Below are 21,454 nucleotides of genomic sequence, written 5' to 3' on the forward strand. Positions count from 1 at the left end.
ATTACACTGAGACAGTAACAGACTGTGTGAGGAGAGGTCCTAAGAACAGACGCTCTGAATCTCACTCCGGCAACAGCTGCAGCTCGAGCCAGTAAGAGAGTATGCTAGCTAGGATGCAAAGCCTGGACATTAAGGTGTGACCCGGAGATCTAGCTAGAGCTAGATAACACAGCCTTCCTTAGCCTGGGTAGGCGCGGTACCCAGACTCCAGAGAGAAGAGGCTAGCCTCCAGCTGAAGCTAACAAGCAACAGGTAACGCAATTAGCCGGGAGGCTAACCGGCGGACAGACACAGACAAGACAAGTCTTGCGCCGTGAACAGGTTGGCCCAACCAGTTCACCCTACTTCGTAGCATGTTGTCGACCTGTAAGAAAAAGCTTTGACAACAAAACACTGAAGAGCACTCCTGGGAGGAGCAATCTTTGCCCAAAATGTAGTATACTCTACACACAACGAAAAACTCACCTACCTTGTCTTCTATATCCACTTTTCGCTCACCTGCGTAGCCGAGTTAAGAAAATAGGAAGTGATGCTATGCGCCCAGGGATTTATAGGGGATGGGGGCGCATCACACTCGTGGTACGGAATTACTCTGATATTAATATCTTGACTCATCCTGCCGCCAGGCGGAAGGATATTTCATTGAGTGACTAGCATAGTCCCTCAAGCAAAATAGAACAGAAGGACCTGCCCACGTCAGAAGTAACCTGTATTGATCTTCGGAGCAGGGTGCCTGGTTGATTTTGTTTAGTTGATTTCTTCTTTCATAGTTTGTATGATTATAATAAAATAAATAACCCGCATTATTTCCTTTTTGGGATCCTTATTATCCACCCGCACAGTAAGTGGCGGAATGGACATCCAATTGAAACTGCATGGTTTCCTGAGTTGTAGTGGGAGGACCACACACCATATCATAAAATATTTTTATAACTAACCCAAGATAGACCACAGCCTGTCGTTTCTAATGGGAACAAATGATTCGTAGAGGCAGAACAAGCAAGGAGTGGGGCAGAGCCAAGCACTAGCTAGCAAGATGTTTGCATATTTCCGTTAGGTAACGCCTACTCCGTGAAGTGCACGTGTGCAATAACTCAATTCGCCCTTGCACTCCTAAACAACGCTTTTTTTTTTCCTTCGGCAAAGGGTAAAATCTACAAAACCTAGTCCACTCTGTTCGTAACAGATTATAGTTTTGGGGAAAGAAAACTGAGAAAATGTCGGCAGAAATCCATCTTGCTCCAGCTTCCCCCACTGCCGGCCACAGGGTTTTCTCTCATCACCATATTTGGTAGTGAGTAGAAACGCCAACCGGATGCTTCACATTTATACATCCGGTGGAATATCTGGCTCATTGTTCTATCTGTGATGTCATCGCGTGACTCCAAGTTTACTTCAAAATGATGGTTATGATATGAATATTTGCGCATAAAGGCGTTTCCACCGCCATTTCTCGCATAATACATTTTACCGACACAAAAATATGTCGAACGAACAAATGATCTGTCGGCACTTATAACAGTGTACCGTAACTTAATGTTTCCATCACAGATGTCTTTACTTTATATATATAAATATGGTATGACTTTACTCGCATAACTGGATGGAAACGTGGTTAATGACATCAACTTTAAATAATTTATATTTCTAGAAATTGTTGAGTGTCAACCAATTGTTGTTTTTATGTTTTCATCATCTCTCTTGAAAAATGAAACTACATCAATGTAGGTGGGCCTTAAAATATGACCAGGTAGGCTTACACTAATTCTCGTCATATAACTGGTATTGGCCATTTTATATTGCCCTCCCCCTTTCTTGAATTCAATGAGCTGGACTTCCAGTTTCAGTTTGCATTGTAGTGCGTCGGAGAGTAAAATGGGAGTAGAAATCGAGACCATAACCCCTGGTGATGGTAAGGAACAAACAGTAAATATGATTAAATTAGCCAAGTGGATGTTGCTAAATTCAAAATATTAAGTCGTTAACACAATACTTAGCTAATTATTTCCCTTTCTTCCATCTTTTAGGACAGACATTTCCCAAAAAAGGACAGACATGCGTTGTGCATTATGTCGGTGAGTCAGCAAGCTAACCAGCTTGATAGCTAGTTAGCTTAGCTAGCTATTGTCAGTTGTCCACTTTCGTCGGCAACAATGTAAATGTTGTGATATTTATATAATGTGTGTGTAATCTGCCAAACGATATTGTCTCATAATATAACTAACAATTAGTTAAACGATTTGCTTAGCTAATTCAAGTAATTTTTCTACGGCTAAAGTAGTTGTACACCCTAGCTAAGTTATCGTTTGTAGCTAGTAGCTAGTTGCCGCCCGTACATTTACATTTAAGTCATTTAGCAGACGGTCTTATCCAGAGCGACTTACAGTTAGTGAGTCCATACATTTTCATACTGCCCTCCCGTGGGAATCGAACCCACAACCCTGGCGTTGCAAACGCCATGCTCTACCAACTGAGCTACACGGGACTACTACTAACGTTACTAGCTAGCTAGCTAATTGACAGTTTCCTCAAATCAGTGAGAATGAATGTAATAAAGATTAATGTATCTTTAGGAAATAAATTGGCTAGTTAGCCAGTAGCCGATAATGTTTGTCCAGGGTACTGTAATTAAATATTTTAATCCATGAATGCTAGCTAGCAATTTTGGAGGGGACAGAATATAGGTAACGTTACACGGCTGTATAACTAACCTTCTCTCAATCCTATCGCAGGCTCACTGACTGATGGAACCAAGTTTGACTCTTCCCGGGACAGAGGCAAGCCTTTCAAGTTCAAGATTGGCAAGCAGGAGGTGATCCGTGGCTGGGAGGAGGGGGTTGGCCAGGTAAGAAGGGTCTCCTGGGTGTGTTTGCATTAGATATCCCCTTGAATGATTGCACCACTTATTTCAATCACTTGGAAAATCCAAAATTGGCAAGGACACAAGCAATTTTAGGGTTATATTGGATGCGTCTTGATAATAATATGACCTTTCTTTTTGTTTCACCTTCCCCACAGATGAGTGTGGGCCAGAGGGCAACTCTGACCTGCACGCCGGACTTCGCCTATGGCAGCAAAGGGCACCCTGGCATCATCCCACCCAACTCTACCCTCATCTTCGATGTGGAGCTGATGGGCCTGGAGTGATGCTTGTGTGCAATTACTACATGTTTAATTCCACTCAAATTTTCAGGGTGAGACAATTCTGCATGCAAATCGCCTGCACAAATTGCACTACTACATTGTTAGTGTTGAAGGAGTACTTTACATTTTTACATTTTAGTCATTTAGCAGACGCTCTTATCCAGAGCGACTTACAACACAGTTATATGAGCTTAAGTGCTCATTAGTGTGTTTAACAAGCTTTGGTGCTCATCTCCCATAATCCCCTCTGTCGTGTCTCTTCTGTTAACCACATAATTGTATCCCTGTCCCTTTCTACAGGTTGACTCCTATCTCGGGAACATGGAGGAAAAGGCAAAAGGAAGATTAATGCACTTGACTCCTGTAAAAGACTAATCTATAGCTTCACCACTTCACTCTCCTTTCCATTTAGATTCAAATGTGTTTGTCACTTGCTTAAAATACCTTATTCTTGTTCTTTCTTGTATTAGAAGACCCTAACAAGTCATAGGCCATACCTTTCAGATATCATGTCATTTTATTGTAATGTATGTTTTTTTATGGTATTTTTTGTTGTGAAATTTGTAAGTCATGCCTGCCATCGGGTAGGTACTGATACAATTTTGGATAAAGTATCATTACGCATATTCAATTTGATCTCATTCTTGTGGCTCTATGAGTGGCCTTGCTTTAGCAACTTTTCAGAAAATGTGTTATTGTGGACATGATAATTGAGAAAGAAATTATGAATAAATGACTTTCCCCAAATGGATTGGATTAATGTAATTGGATTGCAGAAGTTGACAAAGGGAAAAACCCCCAAAATGTTTTCCAAGTCAGCAATCAGGTTTTCAAGATATAACTTTCTAAATACAGAGATACTGCTGGTTTGATTGCTGACATTCAAAACATTTTGGGACTATCAACAATGGACTAATGACACAAACACCAAAATAGTTTTTGGGTGGAATTTTCATTTAAATGTTAAAAAAAAAAATGTTTTGGTTAATATATATATTTGTTCCAGTAACGTTAACTTTCTGTATTAAACACTGAATAGACGGACAAGCATGGCACAAGATGTCTGTTGGCAAGACCAAATATTACATGTGTAATTCAATCTGGTCATTATTATAGTGCCAAACTCACATAATATGCTGGCAAGTATAGTTATCCTCTCAAGCAACAAAATGGGTCAATTTCCTATGGTATGTTTGAATACAATGATCACCCTTTATCCCCAAGTCGGCTTGACCTTGTGTTCTCTAAACTAGGATAGTTTGGTCTGATTTCTCCAATACATTTTCCTTGTATCACTGGTTTTATGTTTCACAGTATCTGACAACTGTATACCAATTATTTCTAGTGACGCTCTGAGAAGTGTTGAGGGCATGTTTGAACACCATTAGTAATCACAAGGGAACGCAAAATAGAGTCCCTTTGTTTTGGGCCAAACATTATCATTCACAGTACTATTCCAGAATTATACCATCATACTATTCCAGAAGATTTGAGAAGTTGCATGATTTTGTTTTCAGAGGATTAGTGACGCGCTAAAACCAGATTTTAAGGAACCTGTTCAGCAAGCTATGGATCTGTAGAATTACATTTCCCCAAACACACAATAATGAGTAAACTCCCACCCCATTGGTTGATGAAAAAAAGTATGTTCCTCATCCCTAAGAGCTTTCGATAGGATGTTCTATCAACTTCAAAAAGAGACTTTGAATGTATTTTTTATTTCATATTGATTCCTAGGCGTCTCTAATTCTCTCAGAGCACACTTCAATAGATGACACACAGACAAAGGCAACTTTCAGTTTATTTTCAAAGGGAGGAGGAAATACATCCAGAGCTATTTACGCTTTGCATTCTAAAGCTTTTTGTGCAATTTATCAACCCAAGTAAAGACATTTCATCATTGCTTTTTATCATTGATTTTGACCTCTGAATTTTAATAATTGAGACAAATCTGTCACTGTAGCATTGGCGGCACGATGTGGCTCAAAAGCAGACTTGCATGGTTAATGTTTGATAACATGCAAAGCCAAGTGTGGGGAAAAAAGTGCAACGTCAAATATCTAGGCTAACTATTGGAAACAATTGATAATATTCGTAATATTGTAAATTGTGAAATTTAGCAAATGGTATATATGCCTTAACAACAATAAATACATAGCTGGCATTTTTTTATGACTGGCATTCAGCATTTGCATGGATAGTGACAGTGCTAGTCTTATTCAGAATTGTTATCTTATCCTTGGACTATAAATAAAATTCATGAAACCAGAAGATTAACTTTGGATCCCTGAAATGTAATAGATTCTCTATCTCCCGGTCGTTGTGCAAACACGTATTTTTCCATCCTCAATTTTCTTGAGAAAATAAAGAATTCAAAGACATTCAACTAGAACTCCTACTCAGGTCCCTTATTCACTTAGCGCTAGAAACTAAAATAAAATGTTGCTGATGTTTCTAACAAGATGAACCGTATTCACCCCAATTTCAAAGACAACACTAGAAGATTTATGGAGCATACATCAAAGTCTTCAAGGTTCAAATGTAGCAGGTCTGTTTAAAGTGAGGTAATGGCAAAAGGTTGAACATTTCTCAGGTTTACATGCACTGTACAGTTGTACAGTCATGGGAGACACTGTAGACCAGTGTCAAAAAGTCAATTTAAGCAGGCTAATGCATTCCCCATCAAATCACTATTGCATTAGATTTTCTTTGATAGCAAGGCATGATTACAAATCTAACAGAAACAGGCTTGAACTATACAATTAGCCTAATTCCTGTCTGCTGTAACCAATAAACAAAATTCACAAAGGTCAACTGCAATAAAATCAGATCATGTAAATCTCAAGGTCATCCTCAAATCAGACACGTGGTGGGTGGAGAATAAAAAGCAATAGTAGTTTAAATCCAAATCAAAGTCTGTATAATTGCCGTTGTGGCTGTGGCTCGTAAGAGGTTGGGGTTGCATGGTTGCTGTGAGGGGAGTCAGGGGACTAAGGAGTAAAGTTGTCAGATATTGGTCGCCCCATTCATGCTTGTGGGGGCACGGCCCTGGCCACATCCCCTGCGTCGCAGAGAGTGAAGGGCCACAGCGCAGCAACCCCGTAGCAGAGAGCCAATGTGGTAGACAGGCATGACCTCCCGCGGGGCCCCATGGCACAGCCAGGCCACTGTCGGCACCACCGGCATGGCCACCGCCAACAGGTCCACCAGGAAGTATTGGCTCCAGAAGTTCCGCTGGGGAGCCCCCTCCTCCCCCTCTTCCACAACAATTTCAACTTCAACAGCCTCCTCCTTCTCTTCCTCCTCCACCTCCACCACTGTCACGCTTCCTTGCCTCTCTGGTGAATACAGTGGCCCAGGCTTGGGCTGGCAGGTTTGGGCCACTGTTGGCATTCTTGTCATCTCCACAGGGCCATCTGGAGGCAGCGGCTCTAGGTTGTAGGAGAGCTGGGGAGGAGGGGATGAAGACAAGAAGGGAGGGAACGGCTGGGGAGGAGAGGCGGAAGACAAGGAGGGAGGGAACAGTTGTTGCTCGGAGTAGACTGGGGTGATGTCGGTTGTTGCCAGGGAGATGACGCTTAGCTCTTCTCCCCCTCCTTCCTCCGAGACCCAGGTCATGGTGGGGCTGCAGGCCTGGGATCGGACCTCCGGTTTCACATCTGTCATGGGGGCAGCAGCAGCCGCTGCCACTGCAGCCGGGGGCTCCTCCTGGGGGAGGTGCAGGAAGAGGTGGTGATGCGGGAGGTAGGTGTGTCCGCTGCACCTGCAGCTGTTACCCAGGGAGTGGCAGGAGTGGGAGAGAGGCAGGACAGCCCCCCCGCTGTACAGCCTCTCGTAGGTGGAGGAGCGTGGCATGGTGGAGGAGAAGGGGCCACGGGCGGAGCCGGCTTGGTTTTGTTCTGACAGAAGGGCTGCTTCCAGGAGCAGGTGGGTCCGTCCCCCTTCTGCCCGTGCCGCTGCACGCAGGTCAGGCCCTGGGATGTTTCCATTGCGGTCCAGATGCAGGCCCTCACTGCTCAGCCGTGTGTAGGTGGTGCTGCGGCTCAGGGTGCTGGCTGGGGAGCAACCACAGGAGCGGGACTTGACAGGTCGGGGTCCCTGCGGTGAGAGGTATGGCTTTTGGTCGTGGGGGGATTTTTCTGGGGTGCCGAGATTTGATCGTACTGTCTCCACGACCTCATGTAGGTGCTGAATCTCCCTGCGTGCCTCCTTTAGAGCAAGCTGGGCCTCCACACGGTGACACTCCTCCTCTATCCAGTCCTCCTGCATCCGACACAGCTGGGTCCTCATTTCAGTTATCTCACTGTCCCTGACAGAGAGGATAGAGATAGAGAGAGAGAGAGAGAGAGAGAGAGAGAGAGAGAGAGAGAGAGAGAGAGAGAGAGAGAGAGAGAGAGAGAGAGAGAGAGAGAGAGAGAGAGAGAGAGAGGGAGAGAGAGGGAGGGAGATTGAGAGTATGAGGGCTTCCCAAGGAAAATGAATCAATGTGCGGTATGCCTTGAGAGGCATGAGAAGTCTGAGATACAATCCCAGTTTCTGTAGTGAAATGTAAGACTGTTATTGATGTTGCTATTTTTGTAATCATAGCTTGGTTACATGTAACCCAAGAGCTGGGTTGTGGATGAGACACTTCTATTGACCATGAGATCTACAATATGCAATTTAAAAAAAATTGTCAGCCACTCAGCCTACATCTGAAGTACCACATTGGTCAGGAATATTCTGCTTCTGTGTCACAACGCATCCCTCCAGACTCACCTGTGCTGCAGCATCTCAACATTCTCCCTTAGCCTGGCTCGCAGGTGTCTGATACACACCTCCTTCTGCTGCAGCGGGGTGAGGTACTGCTCTGGTGTGGGGGGGCGGATCCCGTGGTTATCACTGCAGGTGGCATGCTTCGCCTGACGCCTGGGTTTGCATAGGGGTGTGAAGGAGAGTTTATAGTGATTATCAGTTATACATCAGAGATCAATCATCAGATAATAACTGGCATCATATGAGAGGCTGAGGCAAGAAGGGAGTTTTCAGTAAAAGTGAGAAGCCTGTTTTATATCTTATGAGTAGATATCAGTGGGGTTTTTATGCAAGCTCTGCATCTTTTGGTTTTTATAATAAATTATGAATCTCAAGACTACATTATATTCCCCCCCTTTTATTGCAAGGCAGATTCTGCACCTTATTCTTAAAACATTTGCTTGGTGTTCTTCTGAATCATCTTTACTGCATGATATTTTGGGCTCGACTTAAAAAAAACGATTCCTAAAACAAAACTATATTTGCGTGTGTCTTGCATATGATGTACAGATGCTGTGTCATACCTGGGTGTGCCAGGGTATGTCCGGGCTGTAGGACTGCCCTCACTAGCCCTGCCAGGGTAAGTGTTGGTGGGGTAAGTGTTGGTATTGGAGGCATTGCTATGGGAATGGCACCCACTGCTAGTAGCCACTGACCGCCTGCAACAGAGGCTATGTTAATGTTACACATTGATGAGACTCTTATCTTCAGTCACAAACATTAAGAAAACAAACTAAATCAATGCATTGCTTCCAAAAACTCACTCACTATACATGTGGTACTATTTTACTCTAACATTTTCATACATCATCACTTGGGATCATCACACAGCAAAAAAAGACAATAGCGAGAGAAGGGAGCAGCAGTACCTGCGCTGACCTGCAGAGGGCTTCCGACTGGGAGGGAGTGACATGGGTGTGGACCACTGCTATCGCTCTGCTGCTGGCTCCAAGAGGAAGGCTAGGAAGATGGCTTACTGCACAATACATAATGTACAAACATAGAGAAAACAGAATGGACGTAGACAGGAGATAATCCATTAAAAACTAGCATGGAAAAGCAATCAATTTTGTGGACATTTCCTCTACCTACCAGATACCGGTTTTAATCCCTGGGCAAGGACATAGTCCTATGTCATGGTCTCAAACGGTGTGTTAAAGAAACACATTCATCATAAGACAATGAAGTATTTGTTATTATTATTTTATTTGGGGGGTGTTGTAGGCCTACTGTTTGTTGTGGCCCTGACTGCCATGCATGTTAGGAGCCCATTGATGAGTAAACCAGTCTGGCCATCAGGAGCCCTTCAACAGATAAAGAAGCCTTTCACAGGACAGACCAGGACGGACACAGGGCATTCTGTGAGTCCATCGCCCATCTCACTGCCGCACACGCCATCCCTAGTAACCACAGACAGCCGGGAATAAACATAAATCATAATATCCACTGGCAAAATCCAAAGAACCAATAAATAACAATAAATAACAAAACCAGACCAGTTGGTACAGAAACCGATTTTAAAAGGTGCTACGCAAACTGGGTTGCCTCATCAGCAAGTCTGTGGCTGACTGAGCTGAGCAGTAATGCTCAAACAATAATGGAGGAAAAACGTATGATCAAAGAGAACATCCCTGCTGAGCACAAAGCAGCTCAGAGATACAAAGGCATGGCATGCCTGTGATATGCCACGTGATATGGTTGTCTACTGTCACTGTGCCAATGGGACATTTGAGGACACAGTACATTTGATCAATACAGGAAAGAATGGGAGAGGCAGGGATCACAACTAGGCCTACCCTACAGGGGATACTGTAGGGCCCCTGCGCAACAGGTGGTGGGGTCACGCAATGTACTTCTTACGTAATTGTGAGCAGCATCAGACAGCATAACTGGGTTGTAGGATGAGGGTGAATTAACGGGAATAAGGTTTAATGTTGGCTGATAATTTGATTGACATTATGCAGTAATATGCCACCTACCTAGGTTTCAGTGAAATTACTGAATAAGGTTGAGCATGGTGCTTTACGTAATCTGTACAATGCAGAAGGGCAGGGAGCGCTGTATAGGCTTTTCGCTCTTGAACCAACTGAATATTGCCACTACAATTGGCAATATTTTGATCAGTGCCTTCTTTTCCTATAGACGCGCGCGCTGTTGATGAATGGACAAGACGCCGAAAGCCATAAGCACAAAACATATCAGTTGCATCTCCGTGCGTCACTGCGAGAGACATTGACATTATAGAAAACAATTTCTACACCATAGATGATATGCCATTATAAATCTAAAAGCAAAATCCTACCAGCCAACATCACTTTCCGGTGAACCCAAACATCCCATCCAACGTTTGGAATCTTCGGGACGAGGCAGAAATAGGTGACAAACGAATTTAGGCCTGGCTGTGCCCTACATAGGCTACTGTGATTCAATACACCAGCCTCCTCTCTGATGCAGCGATTACCTGACTCCGTGGTCTCTAACATAGCAGTACACTAACAAGGTGACACGATTCCCAACATTTACCATTTTTGCGCATAAACTGTCCTACATCGTGGAGTAGAATTTGTCCCCGCCGGACTTGTGTATGGACGCCTGAGAACCGTCACCAGTGGCATGTAGATGGTTACTGTGCTGCTGATGAGAGTCCATGCCGGGAGCCACCTGTGTGAAACGAGCCACAATAAGGATTAGCCACAATAGTGGAATTTGCGGTTTGCCTTCAAAACAAAAGTCCCCCACTGTGATTCAAACATAAAAATAGTGGAATCATGCTAGAATTGGAGTAGATAATGCTAAACAAGGTCGGAATGTTGTTATATAAATTCAACAAAAGACAATAATATAAAAACAGTTGAAATCGCACTGTGGATGTATTAGACTTTAGAATTGCATTGGGGGCATAAATGCCTTTAGAATTGCATTGGGGGCATAAATGCACTGTACACTTACCTATGGATCTTGGGTCCATGAAATTGTGTATTGCACAGGTGTAAACCTACTCAGTGACATCCACGGATTACAATTCTGAAGTTGACACAAATATTAGCGTCATAGCTCATATTAAGGAACTTTAACTGTGGGAAATCACCTCACTATTCAGCCTATTGTCAAAGTTGCGTCAATTCAAATCTGGTATTAGGAACAAAAGAGGTCAACACGACTTCTAAGATATACTAGTTATTTTAATTAATGCAAAAACCTTCAATGGTAAATATGATGTTTCGTATATACGGGCTCTTTGAAATACCTCGCAGGGCACTTCAGAGAACTAAAAACATTGTTGCAGATCCAATACTCAAATACTCTGACAGAGGGAATTTCCCACTTCTCTGCTGGCCAATTAGAGTAAAGACTTGAGCGTGGTTTAAACTTTACTCAGCCAATCCGTTGGTTCAGGGGTTGGTCCCATCTCCTCGGCGCCATTTGTTGCACACTTCAGCCAGGCACAAGTTTATCATAACAACCTGTCATAGTGAGAAGAGCCAGCTTTCCTACGTCCAAGGAAGGTTCACAGATCACAAAGAACCAGCATAGTCTAGCATTTGGAGACACAATCCTTATCTTATTTTACCCCCTAAAACAGCTCTTCACATCAATCACAGCCTGCCAGGTGTCACAACCTACATTGGCCCAGTCAAGAATGCATTCTTTCTAAGTTAGTCATCCCATCAATTTAGGAGAATAATAAATCCCCAATACTATTGTGAGTAAAGAACATTCATATTGCAATGTACATACAGCCTAACCTATGGATCTTCAGTCCATGAAATGGGGTATCAGCCTTTTATTTCGAAGGCAAAACTGCAAATTCCACTATTGTGGCTAATCCTTATTGTGGCTAGCTTCAAACAGGTCGGAGAACCTGCCATGAAGACGATTTTTAGGCAATTGCGTATACCAGGGTTCTTCAATTCCGGTCCTGGAGGGCCGAAACACTTCTGTTTTTTATTTCTACCTGGTAGTTAATTGCACTCACCTGGTGTCCCAGGTCTGAATTAGCCCCTGATTAGAAGGAGAGGATGAAAAACAGAGGTGTTTCGGCCCTCCAGGACCGGAACTGAAGAACCCTGGCGTATACTCATTGGATTCTCTTAAAAGAGACAATGGATCATGGCGCATCATTCTGCAATTATCTAACGCCTAACAATGGTGGGGAATCTGGGGATGGTCTGATGGTAGTATCTTGCCAACATGTGTATTTACAAGGGGCATGGGTGTTTGGGACCAAAACAAATTCAGGTCAGGGCAACAGTGATGTATGTACAGTTGAAGTCAGAAGTTGACATACACCTTAGCCAAATACATTTAAACTCAGTTTTTCACAATTCCTGACATTTAATCCTAGTAATAATTCCCTGTCTTAGGTCAGTTCAGATCACCACTTTATTTTAAGAATGTGAAATGTCAGAATAATAGTAGAGATAATTATTTATTTAAGCTTTTATTTCTTTCATCACATTCCCAGTGGGTCAGAAGTTTACATACACTCAATTAGTATTTGGTAGCATTGCCTTTAAATTGTTTAACTTGGGTCAAACGTTTCGGGTAGCCTTCCACAAGCTTCACACAATAAGTTGGGTGAATTTTGGCCCATTCCTCCTGACAGAGCTGGTGTAACTGAGTCAGGTTTGTAGGCCTCCTTACTCGCACATGCTTTTTCAGTTCTGCCCACAAATGTTCTATAGGATTGAGGTCAGGGCTTTGTGATGGCCACTCCAATACCTTGACTTTGTTGTCCTTAAGCCATTTTGCCACAACTTTGGAAGTATGCTTGGGGTCATTGTCCATTTGGAAGACCCATTTGCGACCAAGCTTTAACTTCCTGACTGATGTCTTGAGATGTTGCTTCAATATATCCACATAATTTTATTTCCTCATTATGCCATCTATTTTGTGAAGTGCACCAGTCCCTCCTGCAGCAAAGCACCCCCACTGCATGATGCTGCCACCCCTGTGCTTCACGGTTGGGATGGTGTTCTTCGTTGCAAACCGTAGTCTGGCTTTTTAATGGCGGTTTTGGAGCAGTGGCTTCTTCCTTGCTGAGCGGCCTTTCAGGTGATGTCGATATAGGACTAGTTTTACTGTGGATATAGATACTTTTGTACCTGTTTCCTCCAGCATCTTCACAAGGTCATTTGCTGTTGTTCTGGGATTGATTTGCAAAGTACCAAAGCCATCCAAAGTACGTTCATCTCTAGGAGACAGAACGTGTCTCCTTCCTGAGCGGTATGATGGCTGCGTGGTCCCATGGTGTTTATACTTGCGTACTATTGTTTGAACAGATGAACGTGGTACCTTCAGGCGTTTGGAAATTGCTCCCAATGATGAACCAGATTTGTGGAGGTCTACAATTTATTTTCTGAGGTCTTGGCTGATTTCTTTTGATTTTCCAATGATGTCAAGCAAAGAGGCACTGAGTTTGAAGGTAGGCCTTGAAATACATCCACAGGTACACCTCCAATTGACTCAAATGATGTCAATTAGCCTATCAGAAGCTTCTAAAGCCATGACATCATTTTCTGGAATTTTCCAAACTGTTTAAAAGGCACAGTCAACTAAGTGTAGGTAAACTTCTGACCCACTGGAATTGTGATACAGTGAATTATACAGTGAGGGAAAAAAGTATTTGATCCCCTGCTGATTTTGTACGTTTGCCCACTGACAAAGAAATGATCAGTCTATAATTTTAATGGTAGGTTTATTTGAACAGTGAGAGACAGAATAACAACAAAAAAATCCAGAAAAATGCATGTCAAAAATGTTATAAATTGATTTGCATTTTAATGAGGGAAATAAGTATTTGACCCCCTCTCAATCAGAAAGATTTCTGGCTCCCAGGTGTCTTTTATACAGGTAACGAGCTGAGATTAGGAGCACACTCTTAAAGGGAGTGCTCCTAATCTCAGCTTGTTACCTGTATAAAAGACACCTGTCCACAGAAGCAATCAATCAATCAGATTCCAAACTCTCCACCATGGCCAAGACCAAAGAGCTCTCCAAGGATGTCAGGGACAAGATTGTAGACCTACACAAGGCTGGAATGGGCTACAAGACCATCGCCAAGCAGCTTGGTGAGAAGGTGACAACAGTTTGTGCGATTATTCGCAAATGGAAGAAACATAAAATAACTGTCAATCTCCCTCGACCTGGGGCTCCATGCAAGATCTCACCTCATGGAGTTGCAATGATCATGAGAACGGTGAGGAATCAGCCCTGAACTACACGGGAGGATCTTGTCAATGATCTCAAGGCAGCTGGGACCATAGTCACCAAGAAATCAATTGGTAACACACTACGCTGTGAAGGACTGAAATCCTGCAGCGCCCGCAAGGTCCCCCTGCTCAAGAAAGCACATATACAGGCCCGTCTGAAGAATGCCAATGAACATCTGAATGATTCAGAGGAGAACTGGGTGAAAGTGTTGTGGTCAGATGAGACCAAAATGGAGCTATTTGGCATCAACTCAACTCGCCGTGTTTGGAGGAGGAGGAATGCTGCCTATGACCCCAAGAACACCATCCCCACCGTCAAACATGGAGGTGGAAACATTATGCTTTGGGGGTGTTTATCTGCTAAGGGGACAGGACAACCAAAGGGACAATGGACGGGGCCATGTACTGTCAAATCTTGGATGAGAACCTCCTTCTCTCAGCCAGGGCATTGAAAATGGGTTGTGGATGGGTATTCCAGCATGACAATGACCCAAAACACACAGCCAAGGCAACAAAGGAGTGGCACAAGAAGAAGCACATTAAGGTCCTGGAGTGGCCTAGCCAGTCTCCAGACCTTAATCCCATAGAAAATCTGTGGAGGGAGCTGAAGGTTCGAGTTGCCAAATGTCAGCCTCGAAACCTTAATGACTTGGAGAAGATCTGCAAAGAGGAGTGGGACAAAATCCTTCCTGAGATGTGTGCAAACCTGGTGGCCAACTACAAGAAACATCTGACCTCTGTGATTGCCAACAAGGGTTTTGCCACCAAGTACTAAGTAATGTTTTGCAGAGGGGTCAAATACGTATTTCTCTCATTAAAATGCAAATCAATTTATAACATTTTTGACATGCGTTTTTCTGGATTTTTTTGTTGTTATTCTGTCTCTCACTGTTCAAATAAACCTACCATTAAAATTATAGACTGATCATTTCTTTGTCTATGGGCAAATGTACAAAATCAGCAGGGGATCAAATACTTTTTTCCCTCACTGTAAGTGAAATAATCTGTCTGTAAACAATTGTTGGAAAAATTACTTGAGTCATGCAGAAAGTAGATGTCCTATCCGACTTGCCAAGACTATAGTTTGTTAACAAGACATTTGTGGAGCGGTTGAAAAACAAGTTTTAATGACTCCAACCTAAGTGTATGTAAACTTCCGACTTCAACTGTAATGTGTAATTTTTTTAATAGATTAATTAAAATCCATGCCATTGTATCCTCATTACTCTTAAAAGTATTAGCTCAACATCATTCTATGGTGAACTTGCACTTCTTTTAATTGAGACTTTATATACATACTTTACAAACATTGAAGAAGGCTGCTTAAACATTTCATTGAATAAGATTCACTGTTCTATTTACAGATCGTTAAGAATAAAAAAAAACTGTAACCAGTAAAAAAAATTGCTGAATTAAAAACACTGAACTAAAACTGCCATTACTAAATTACTGAAATTGGTAAATCTAACTAATCCTAGTCTGTCGGCATAATGAACAATAACAACACAACCATCTTATACAAACAAGTAAATTAAACCTAAAGCTCTTGAACAAAACAATAACAGAACATTCCAAAACCTTTACTCTGACCCAATGAGCAAAAACCCTGTCCAAATTATGTCTTGTAGCAAGCCCTGTTTTCTCACAAAGGGAGTGACTAACTTGGGTCTGGGTCCTGGGAGATACAGAGGTGCCATAACTATCTCATTAGTGCTGGTAAGTGCTGTATATCACAACCCAGTTTGGTAAATTATCAAAAGGATATTTATTGGTGTAATCAGTTCTTAATTAGTGTCCATCCTCTGAGATGCTACCCTCCTAAGGTCCATGTATGACGAGGCTGTCTAGACCGCTAGAGTTTTGTGCAGTTGTTGACAGATAACATTGAGTCTATGAACAAGGCACAATTAGCAGGCGTCTTCATATCAAAACCTCCTCCTCTTCCTCCACTACGAGTCCTCCTCTACGCCTCTTAGAACCTGAGTCCAGGTGTGGCTATAATGTCAGCGTAAGGCTCGCTCTGGTGCAGGTCCAGGGCCTGCTGTTTCTTCAGCACCAGGAGGCAAAAGAAGGTGGCTGAGGCCTGGGAGCGACTGTTCCTCTCACACAGCATCTGCAGACTGAACATGGCGTTGCTGCTGCAGCTCTGAATCTGTTTAGGGAAGTCATCAGGACAACATAGAACAATCAGAATTTTGTTTATAGCCCCGTTTCTGATTTATTATATGAAGGATAAATGTCAGGAAAGCAGGGAAAATCCCATCCGTTTGTTTTAACACAACACACAATTGCACAATGCAGCAATTTAATTTCCACCGACTGTCCCCTAATCCTGCCCAATCCTGCTCTAGCCTTTTAATCTTTTAAATCCCTATCATCTGTGACTCTGCAGATTTCTGGGTCTGATTGTAATCAAGCTAGCAAGCTGACAAAGGATAAGAATGGATGCCCTGCTGCATAGGGGTACTGGGTTCTTACTTTGAGAGCGTTTAGTAGTTTCTGTGCTCGGGTGGTCATCCTCCTCTCCTCAAAGTCATCCTGGCTGTCCACCATAGACTGTAGTTTGGGATAACAACACATTACAGAGTGTACCGTACATCACACCACACTCATGATGACCGTTTGTGCTTTTCTGTGTGTAAGCTTGTGTGTATGTATTTCTGTGTGTGTATTCAATGCATGTGAAAGCACCTGTGTGTTCCGTGTCACATTCGATGGAGATTCCCTCTCCATTACAGAAGGATGAACATGCATGGAATCCTCAGAAGGAAGCTCAGGGTGAGAAACCTCAAATCTCCTCTCATCCTGAGAGACAAGAAAAAGAGAAAGGAGGAACAGGGAATGTTGTCAGACAAATGTATAGACAATGAGATAACCTGGTTGAATAAAGGTTATATAAACACTTTTTAATGGTGAAAAAAGCACATTTTGTGTTCATGTTGAGCTCTTTACATGTACTGTGTCCCAGATGTCCTCAGGTGGGTTGTCATTCCCATGGTGGTGCAGAGCAGTGAGCTCCACATCGTGTCCCATTCTCTCAGGACCCATAGTCTCATGCAGGACACTGAGCTCACTGGGCAGGTCGCTCACATCAGTGTCCACTGTACAGACACACACAAAATTAATACACCAAAATAGGAAACATAACAGTTCAAAGGTAATGGGGAATTCAATTCTCCCAAATTCATGCAATGTAATGACTCGTATTCTCAGACAATCATTTCTATAACATGGTGTTGCTCTCTGTGAATATGACCTCCTACCCTCATGTCTCTCATCTCTTCACGGTCATCTTCAATGCCCACCCCATCTGTTTTCCCCCGAAACACATCCCTGGAATAGAACTGCAGAGGCAGAATGGGGGCAGTTGTTGAATCAAAATGCACTGCTGCTATACATCACTGGTTACAGATGTGAACTCAATTTCCTCACTTAAGTGTGGAATCCAATATTTATATATTGTAGGCTTGACTTAGGTGGAACAACATTCTAAACCTGTACTTTTTAGTGTAACAGATGAGATAGGAAGGCCAAGAAGATCATCATGGACCTCAGCCACCCGAGCCACAGACTGTTCACCCCACTACCATCCAGAAGGCGAGGTCAGTACAGGTGCATCAAGGCTGGGACTGAGAGACTGAAAAACAGCTTCTACCTCAAGGCCATCAGACTGTTAAATAGTCACCACTAGCCGGCCTTCGCCCAGTACCCTGCCCTGAACTTTATTCACTGTCACTAACCGGCTACCACCGGGTTACTCTACCATGCACCTTAGAGGCTGCTGCCCTACTTATGTAGTCATGGAACACCGGCCACTTTATAAGATATACTACATATTCTATCCATATACTGTCCGTCTTGTCTATACATCCCATCACATACAGTATGTATATTTATACTCCGGAATCCGACATTGCTCGTCCTAATATTTATATATTTCTTAATTCCATTCAATACAATTTGATTTGATAAACATTAAAGGTAAATGTGTCAACCTACATTTGACTGATGGGACAATGTTGATTTCACACCCTGCTTACCTGTTAAAGGTGTGGATGAATGACAGGGGCACAGAGGTGACTGAAGAGCCTGTCCACCCCTCCACTCTCTTTCCATTGCATGATTTGTTGGGTGGGTGGGGCTATGTCCAATGGGGCAGTGAGATCTGAATAGTCAGTGAGCTGCTCCCTGATGGCCTGGTTGGACAGCTCCTTGGCCTGGTCCACCACCAGTCTCCTTCTCCTCTTCCCCTTCTTCCTCTCTAAGGTCGCTAAGGAGGCGGAGGACAAACAAAAGGTTTAACTCCAATGGCTTACCTTACCTGTGCTTTTCACACTTTGAGTTTCCACCACAGATAATAAGTAAGAAGGTTGTGTGTTACTTATGGCTTTGATGTATGATGGAGGTTGTGTCCAGTTAGATAATTGTTTTGAGGGACAGTAAGTGTGCTTAGGAGAATGGCCTTGTTGTGGTGTCAAGATGTTGCTTGTTAGGCAGGTAAATATTTACGGGTCACAGCGACAGGCTCCAGAGCGAAGCCCTCCTCGAAGCCCTCCTCCTCATTGAACAACAGAGTCGTCTCATTCAGGACAAGGCGGTTCTCCTCCACAGGTACAGATGTAATAGGAGAGTCTGGACGACCTGCAATGTCTGGGTTGTGGAATGAAGGGCATGCTGTCTCAGTCTACTATTGTGATAACAAAGTAGACATGGACAGCATACAATGGATGAATATAATGTAATAATGACAAAGCACCCAATTTTGGGAAAAGTTTCAGCACCGGAAAAATCAAATTTACTCCCTGCAAAGTTTACAGCAAAGTGGAATTAGCACATTAATAATGAAATGATAATTTTATGTTATGCATTGCCTCTTGCTGCTAGAGAGGGTGCTTCAATGCTTGCACAAAATATAACCACAGAGATTCTAAACCCAGAGGCGCAACATTGCGAGACTTCCGGGAACACTTCCGGGAACGCTTGCAAAACAGACCAAGCAGATCAGGCTGGGGTTTGAGAAGTCAATGAGAGAAGTGAAAAATGAAGTCAATGAGAGAAGTGAAAAATAATTCCTTAGTTGTTAATTTTCCTCAAAATCTAAAGCCACAACCTAGATTTGAGCCAATGTCTTAAGTAGTTAAAGTGGCAAACTGACACGTTTTCATTTTTGTCAAAAACAACTTTATATCGAAGGAGTGCCTTGGATTTGACGGCCTGCACATGCGCAGTTCGGCGAGAGACGACTGTAAGACCCGGTGACGTGTTTCTGCGCATGAGCTTAGCTAGCCAACGTCGCCATGACATCGCCTACAAGTGCTATCTGGGATATCTATTGGAGAAGCAGTTTCTGCCTATCTTCATACTGTACTGTCTTTGGTAGAACTGTGGTCTCATACAGATGTAGACACCTTCATACCAATATCTACAGTTACACTGAATATTTAGACAGAGTAAAAAGTTTCCTAAAAGACTACCAAAATAAACACAAAAAATTACCTTCTTGGTTAACGTTCATGGGAGCAATCTCCAGCATTACATTTTGTGGTTCGGCTGGGAAAAGGTCAATCAAAAAAGCATTCTCACTGGAACTGGCCATGAAGTCTATTTAGGATTTGGAAAGGGGTTTGAGACATTGCATAGGTTTGCCTTTGAAACATTCTTGATGTGTTCAGATGTGCAACAGATATGTTATCTTGAAGTGAATCTGCTCCTGAAAACCCAGGTCGGGACGTTACCCAGGATGTCGATGCCTTTGACCTCATCGCCAAAAGCTTCGCCGTGCTGGGCCAGGCTTAGGAAACTCAAATCTAACATGCCCCCTTGCTGAGAATGGGTCTCATCACCTACAAATATTAGACAGAGTAAGTTACTGACAGCAATGTGAGTGAAGGAGAGAAAGGTGGGCTATGGTGAGAAGGAAAATAACATTGAGAGAGACACAGGTAGGCACTGTGGAGTAGCAACCTTAACCCTTACCAAAGTCCTCAAATGTGAGAAAGCTATTTCCAAAATCCTCTTTGAGGGTGATGTCCTCTGTTCGGCACTGATTCAGTGAAAAATGGTCCACAACACCTATGGCACTAGGGTCAGAGAGAGGAGAAAATAACAAATTACTTTTCGATATAAACATCACAAATACTGTTATGTTAAGCATCCACACCCCCATGATCTATTGAAACACTGACACTAGCCTTAATGGGGTAGGGCCTATTGGGAGCATATATTTTGGTTTTGAATGTGAGCGAGTTAAATGAGGAGAGAGAAAGAAAAACAAAAGTACTTTGTGTCTGGTAGCTGGGAATCGAAGTCAGTGAAATCCTCCATCAACGTGATGGCTTGGTGTGGCCTCAAGTCCATCAACAGGCATGTCAGTCTGTCCTAATGGTGACAGAAATAAATGTATAATTTTATACAAGACTTCAACTGAATTATGTTTCCAATTATCAGAATTACATGGAGTTACTGTCATTAAAATGCAGGGTTCTACCCAAAGCACGTAAAGAGGGCTGCGCGCCACCTTGTGGACTGGCTGAAGCACTATGTAAAAAATATTTGTTATCATTTAAGGCCAGGCACCAGACCCTAATATGGTATTTTTTGCTCTAGATTGCAGCACCTTGTTAAAAAATCCTGGGGTGAACCCTGAAATGTTGACATTGACAACACAAAAAGGATGCTTGGCTAACCTGGTCTGAAGGCCACTTTAATTTTGACAACAGCGTCATTGCAGTCAGCAAGCAGATATTTGGCTTTTCTGAAGTATATCCTCACTACTCCCAGGAGTAGGTGGCCAAAAGTCCGCAAGCCGATCTTTGTCTTGAGATAGTTGCACACAAGCAGAGACAGGAAAACAGACAGAGAGAGGCAGGCCTAAGTCAGCCTATATCATATATTATATATGACATGCTCATTGTGTGGCTACAGGTATGTGAAGAGCTGTATCAGAAACAATTGTACATATTTTGAGACACATAGCTATGGCCATGAAGACGAAACCTGAAAGGCAAGGTATTCATTGGATAATGGAATAAAAGGACATGGTGAGCTAAGTTAATTACAGTATCTAACAACATGGTGAGCTAACTCAGTCACAGGCAAATACATTTCATCCCCTTGTTCGTATATTTTGGAAGACAGAACAAAGTGTACCTGTGGGGAGATTATGTGTTTGATAGTGCTCTCCAAATTGCATTCAAACACATGAACTTTGGTAATTTTGCGCTCCCAATGAGCCGCTAACCAAATTTTGGTCAGAGGTCCGCGCTTGGATGTGAAGAGCTGAGTGTAGAACATCATGGTGAACG

At 42.9% G+C, this 21,454-nt stretch overlaps 2 protein-coding genes and 1 pseudogene across 9 annotated transcripts; 1 reads left to right on the plus strand and 2 right to left on the minus strand.

Moving 5' to 3' along the window:
- Positions 1 to 1,812: 1,812 nt before the first annotated feature.
- On the plus strand, positions 1,813 to 3,895 carry LOC121538082 (peptidyl-prolyl cis-trans isomerase FKBP1A). The gene is made up of 5 exons (XM_041845851.2): positions 1,813 to 1,912; positions 2,028 to 2,075; positions 2,733 to 2,845; positions 3,019 to 3,194; positions 3,445 to 3,895. The coding sequence occupies exons 1-4, from the start codon at positions 1,825 to 1,827 to the stop codon at positions 3,145 to 3,147; spliced, it is 378 nt and encodes a 125-aa protein (XP_041701785.1). The 5' UTR covers positions 1,813 to 1,824; the 3' UTR covers positions 3,148 to 3,194; positions 3,445 to 3,895.
- A 1,032-nt stretch (positions 3,896 to 4,927) lies between these two features.
- Positions 4,928 to 10,589, minus strand: LOC121538081 (syntaphilin). 8 transcript variants are annotated; one of them, XM_041845845.2, is made up of 6 exons: positions 10,462 to 10,589; positions 9,169 to 9,338; positions 8,818 to 8,914; positions 8,463 to 8,597; positions 7,903 to 8,052; positions 4,928 to 7,453 (listed from the first exon to the last, which is right to left on the minus strand). In XM_041845845.2, exons 2-6 carry the CDS (start codon positions 9,191 to 9,193, stop codon positions 6,151 to 6,153), a joined length of 1,710 nt encoding a protein of 569 aa, XP_041701779.1. In that variant the 5' UTR covers positions 9,194 to 9,338; positions 10,462 to 10,589; the 3' UTR covers positions 4,928 to 6,150. The 8 variants fall into 8 exon arrangements, with proteins under 8 accessions (XP_041701779.1, XP_041701778.1, XP_041701782.1 ...); XM_041845844.2 differs by having other exon boundaries at positions 10,241 to 10,589; XM_041845848.2 differs by having other exon boundaries at positions 8,463 to 8,609; positions 8,808 to 8,914; positions 10,241 to 10,589.
- A 5,533-nt stretch (positions 10,590 to 16,122) lies between these two features.
- LOC121537214 lies at positions 16,123 to 21,443 on the minus strand (annotated as a pseudogene).
- Positions 21,444 to 21,454: the final 11 nt, after the last annotated feature.

The sequence above is a fragment of the Coregonus clupeaformis genome, chromosome 24 (genome assembly GCF_020615455.1).
Source record: "Coregonus clupeaformis isolate EN_2021a chromosome 24, ASM2061545v1, whole genome shotgun sequence".
NCBI classification, from domain to species: Eukaryota; Metazoa; Chordata; class Actinopteri; order Salmoniformes; family Salmonidae; genus Coregonus; species Coregonus clupeaformis.